General features: G+C 36.6%; 1 protein-coding gene across 2 annotated transcripts in view; it reads left to right on the forward strand.

Annotated features, from left to right (window-relative positions):
* PIK3C3 (phosphatidylinositol 3-kinase catalytic subunit type 3) overlaps positions 1 to 4725 on the forward strand; it is a 74736-nt gene that overhangs the window by 1787 nt on the left and 68224 nt on the right. For both annotated transcript variants that reach the window (XM_085321937.1, XM_085321938.1), the window contains exons 2-4: positions 12 to 200; positions 677 to 820; positions 2380 to 2509. In XM_085321937.1, the coding sequence (XP_085178063.1) occupies positions 12 to 200; positions 677 to 820; positions 2380 to 2509 (463 nt within the window). The remainder of the gene's footprint in view (positions 1 to 11; positions 201 to 676; positions 821 to 2379; positions 2510 to 4725) is intronic.

The following is a 4725-nucleotide window of genomic DNA, read 5'->3' on the forward strand; positions in this document are numbered from 1 at the left end:
TTTTCTTATAGAGGGAGTCTGGAAGGGAAAAGAGAGCAAAAGAGTTACAAAGCTCTTTTGGAAGACCCGATGCTGAAGTTCTCTGGACTTTATCAAGAAACTTGCTCTGACCTGTATGTAACTTGTCAGGTGTTTGCGGAAGGGAAGCCTCTTGCTCTTCCAGTTAGAACTTCCTACAAAGCTTTTAGCACTAGGTGGAAGTAAGTAACTACCTTTTATTTCCTATACTTCTTAGTTACTGGGACATCAGGTTACATAAATAAGTCTGTATTTGTTTTCTGTTGTCTTCTTCAAATAACTTAATGTTTCTTCAAATCTATTTATGTTTGTTAAGTGTATCTCTGACAACATAGAAATCAGTCTTTTTTTGTGTAATGGATGAACAGCAATATACTGAATTGCATGTTTGAGTATGGCTCACTTGTAACTTTTAGGGCCTGGGCTAGCATGTTTTTGTGCTGTTGTGGAACAGATTGAGCTTGGGGATGAGTGGTGAAAGTCTCTGGCCTTTTAATTATACGTGCATGTAACTAGATTCAGGACTACACTTAAGTGTTTAAATGGTTAAAGCTTGAAAGAAAATGCCTAGAAATTCATATTCTTGGGAGGACCTGGATTGTATAAACTAATATAGAGTAACTTAAAGTCTTGTTTAATAAAAAGTATTTTTCTGCAGCTGGAATGAATGGCTGAAACTGCCTGTGAAGTATCCAGATTTGCCTCGCAATGCACAAGTGGCTCTGACCATCTGGGATGTATATGGACCGGGTAAAGCAGTTCCTGTGGGAGGAACAACAGTCTCGCTCTTTGGGAAATATGGGTATACTGCTTTTTTCCTTCGTGATACAAATTTGAACCTCGCAAATGAATAGTAAGACCAGGTGGTTGTGTTAGTGTTTTTGTTTTGTTTTGCACTAAGTTAATAGTGCCATGTTAAAAAATCAGACATGTAGATGACTTATGCTTTTTGTTTGTTTGTTTTTGTTTTCTCTAATATAACTTTGTACATGCTACAGTTTGGAGAAAAATAAGTCACCTCTAGTGGAAAACCAAAGTTTAAATCTACTTTTAGATCTCTAAAAGCTTGAGGTTTGAGGTAGCATGTACTGAGATCACTTCATGTTGTATGCTTTTGTAATTTGTAGACTTCAGCACTGATACCCTAACATATGTTTGATTGGCCTGCAGTTAGGCTGTTAATGTGGTGTTATTTGTAAATAACAAAATGTAATTCAGGAAATTACAATATTTAGAATTACTAATCTATATGATAAATAGTGGGCTCACTTAACTTGGTAACAATAAGCTGGAAGACATTAGTATTTTGGAAGTTGACTATACATTAAAAAGATCTTGACTAAGTACAGAGTGGACTGAAAAAATACAAGATGCAGTTTAAGGATAAGTGTGAGTATTTTGTATTGACCACAGTCAGCTACACTGGATGGGAACCGGCTGCCCAGGAAAACCCTGGAAAAGACCTGAATTTTACAGTTAATCTTAGTTGTGCATGTTTAAATATCAGGATGCTGTTGTGAAATGTGCAAACAAATGGGATATATAAGCACAAGTATGTGTGTGTGTGCATGAATTCAAGGTTAAGTGGTCCTTCTAGTCCAGTACATCTTAATCATTTGTAATAACTATTTTTTTTAAGTGTTCCTTTCAGTTGTACTTGTCTAAAATTGTCAGGGAGTTAAATGATCAGCTCTCATTGATAAAAGTGATGCATTTGATTCCTTGGGGGTATCTTTTAAAAGGGGATCAGTGCACACATGCAAGAGGGGCAAGGTTTTGTGGAGAAGAGATGTGGTAAGTGACCCGATAAAGTTCTGTTCACTACGTGGTTTCAGTTCAATTGGATGGTGTGTTTTCCTGGCTTTTTCTGCTTTTTGAAATTCAGGAAGCTGCTTTTTATCAGTTGACCTTCAAATGAAACTTACATTTTTTTTTCCCACTGAATTTTTTGCAGATTGGTAGAAATAAAGCCACAGTATTATAATCTGTAAGTCAGTAGGTGTTCTTTATGCCTCATTACAAATAAACTGTGAAGGTCAAGCTCTGTCCTCAGTTTGTTTGTACTGTCCCACTGACTTTGGAAATTGCCCATTTTTCTTCTACTTGCCAAATAAGTTATCTCAAATTTACTCATTTTCTTTTAGCCTTCATTTTTATTGACACATGGAGTTTATATGGGGCATGAGGTGCCAGGCCTTTTTGCAGTTCAGTTAAATTATGCATGGCAATGTATGTCTGTAGGTTTGGCAAAAAACGCTAGTTCATTTTCTTGCAGCTGTTGCTGTACTTTGATTTTTGACAGCTGTATTATTCTCAATTTACTGAAGTGATTCTGAATCCCGCCTCCCCCTCCCCCTGCAGTATGTTTCGTCAAGGAATGCATGATTTGAAAGTCTGGCCCAATGTAGAAGCTGATGGTTCAGAGCCCACCAAAACTCCTGGGAGAACCAGCAGCACAGTTTCTGAAGATCAGATGAGCCGACTGGCAAAGGTAATGGAAAAGGTTTTTGCATATATCTTAAAGGTTGCTTTCACTTTTAATGAAGAAGTCCACTTAATGAGGATACACTTCACATGTTGTTTTCTGATGTGAAAATTATCTTCCTTTGACTGTTAAATATTTCACAGGATTCATATGAAGAAATGAACTAGATCATACTCGTTTGCTGTTGAAGTATTACTTAAAAGGAGACATGAATACTATTAACAGCATAAGGAATTCTTAATATATGCAATATTCCATTGTTACTACTAATGCTTTGGATAGAACAAAAAATGCGATTGTGTCTTGAAGATACATGAAGCCAAAATGCTAGCTTATTCAGTAAGAACTCTTAACAATAACTTATGAAGAAATTGCAGGTAAGTTAGTCCAGTTTCCTTTGGTAGCCATCCTTTAGGTTTAAGACTATCTGATGTTGTCCTCAGACATGTATGAAATATACCTGCTTTAGAAGGAACTTGATTAGAATTCATTCATTCAGGTTTGTGAATGTGTATTTATATATAATATCATCTATTCTGCAGCTTGGTGCCAGTCCATATTTTGGCTATAAACACAACTTCTGGAATTGATCAATAAACACTAGTTCTCTGAACTGTTCGTTTGACTAGAAGATATCCCTGATTCTTCAGGTGAACTTAACTAATCTTACTGAATGGCTCAACCCGAATGGTTCAACCCTCTTACTTGGTGTATTTTCATCTTAATTTTGGTCTTCTAATTCTTCTTTGCCTTTGTGCAAATTGAAGTGAAAGAAAGCACCAGGCCATTTTTTCATTCAGAGATTTATTATTGCAATAAACTAACTTTCATTTAAGGTCTGTCTTTTCTAAGGTTAGTTCACCTTGAGTTGGGAAACTCATTATAATCCTCTAATTTGCGGCTGGTAGGTCACCATAAAGTGAAGAAGGCAAACTTCAAGAGCAGCACAGACAACCTTGGTGTAGAAGAACATTGAGATGCAACATAATAGCTTTCTTTGTTAGGCAGAGAGGGACTATAATTGTTTGACTTAATACTGATTTTGTTGAGAGTTCAGACTGATAGCTTTATTCCAACAGCATTCTAAAGAAATGAAACTATAGAAATGTTTGATTTAACTCTTTGGTTTTGCATTGTTTTTGCAAACTTATGTTAGTCAATGCAAACTAAAGAGTGTGTCAGCATATGTTCTTGGTTTGATTTGTATAGTCTACTTAAGTTTAGCTCTGATATACTGTAGGCTTTAGGTTAGAGAAAGGGAGGGAGAAGATCTTAGGAGGAGGATCATAGGGCTTTTATGCACTTGCATCTGCCAGCTATGTTGCCCCGTTTCTTGGTCGTAGTAAAATACTCTGTAGCTTGTATTTTATCAAATGGTGATGTGAGTGGGAAGGTGGAACTTTGAGCAAAGATGTTGGATTGTAGGCCTTCCCTTTCCTGCAAGTTTCCATAATGCAAGCGTGAGCATACCCTACTCTACTTTCCCTTCTCTTCACTCCCTTCTCCTCCCTAACTCAAAAAATACGCGTAACTTACGTGGCCTATTTTAGTCTCAGAATATGTGGGTCTGTTCTAGCCTGTTCTTTTGGCATGTGGAAGGTGACTGCTCAAATGTCTTGAGGAGAAGAGGATGATTCTGCTTTTTTTTCTGCATCCCAAATGCAAGGTCTAGGTAATGACTCTTAAAGACTAATAGTATCACTGTCACCATCTTCTGTTCTGAAAATTGTCTTAGGAAAAACTAATTTCTGAAATCTGCAAGTCTGATTTTTTCAGTGGTATTTTGTTGTGTTCTTATACAAAAACATTTTACTCGCAGATGCTGCTGGTAGAGAAATTGAATAGGGTTTCTGGGAAGTGTGTGTATGGAAGCTTTCATTTGCACAGCTCTTTCCACAGCAGATGAGTTTCATTTCAAGTGTGTCATTCGTCAGTAGCTATCGTTTGAGTACAGTCAGCTTCGATTTTTCCTATAACTTATTCATCAGTTGATTAATGCTTATTGATGCTACTGTATGGGAAGGTATATGTAAGTGTAGATAAGGAGTGGTGCTAATTAATACAAGATTGATTTGGTGGGCTCTTATTGTTTTAGTAGGATTTTTTCCTGCTTGTGTATTGGACAGAATTATGGTTTGTAAAAGTGTCATGTTACTGACTATTCAATATCAGAAGCCAAATTAAAGTCCTATAGATAATAAATCTTATGAGAAGAGCTTGCT

This window comes from Rhea americana, unplaced genomic scaffold, assembly GCF_003343005.1.
Source record: "Rhea americana isolate MKP2758 unplaced genomic scaffold, rheAme1 scaffold_73, whole genome shotgun sequence".
NCBI lineage: Eukaryota > Metazoa > Chordata > Aves > Rheiformes > Rheidae > Rhea > Rhea americana.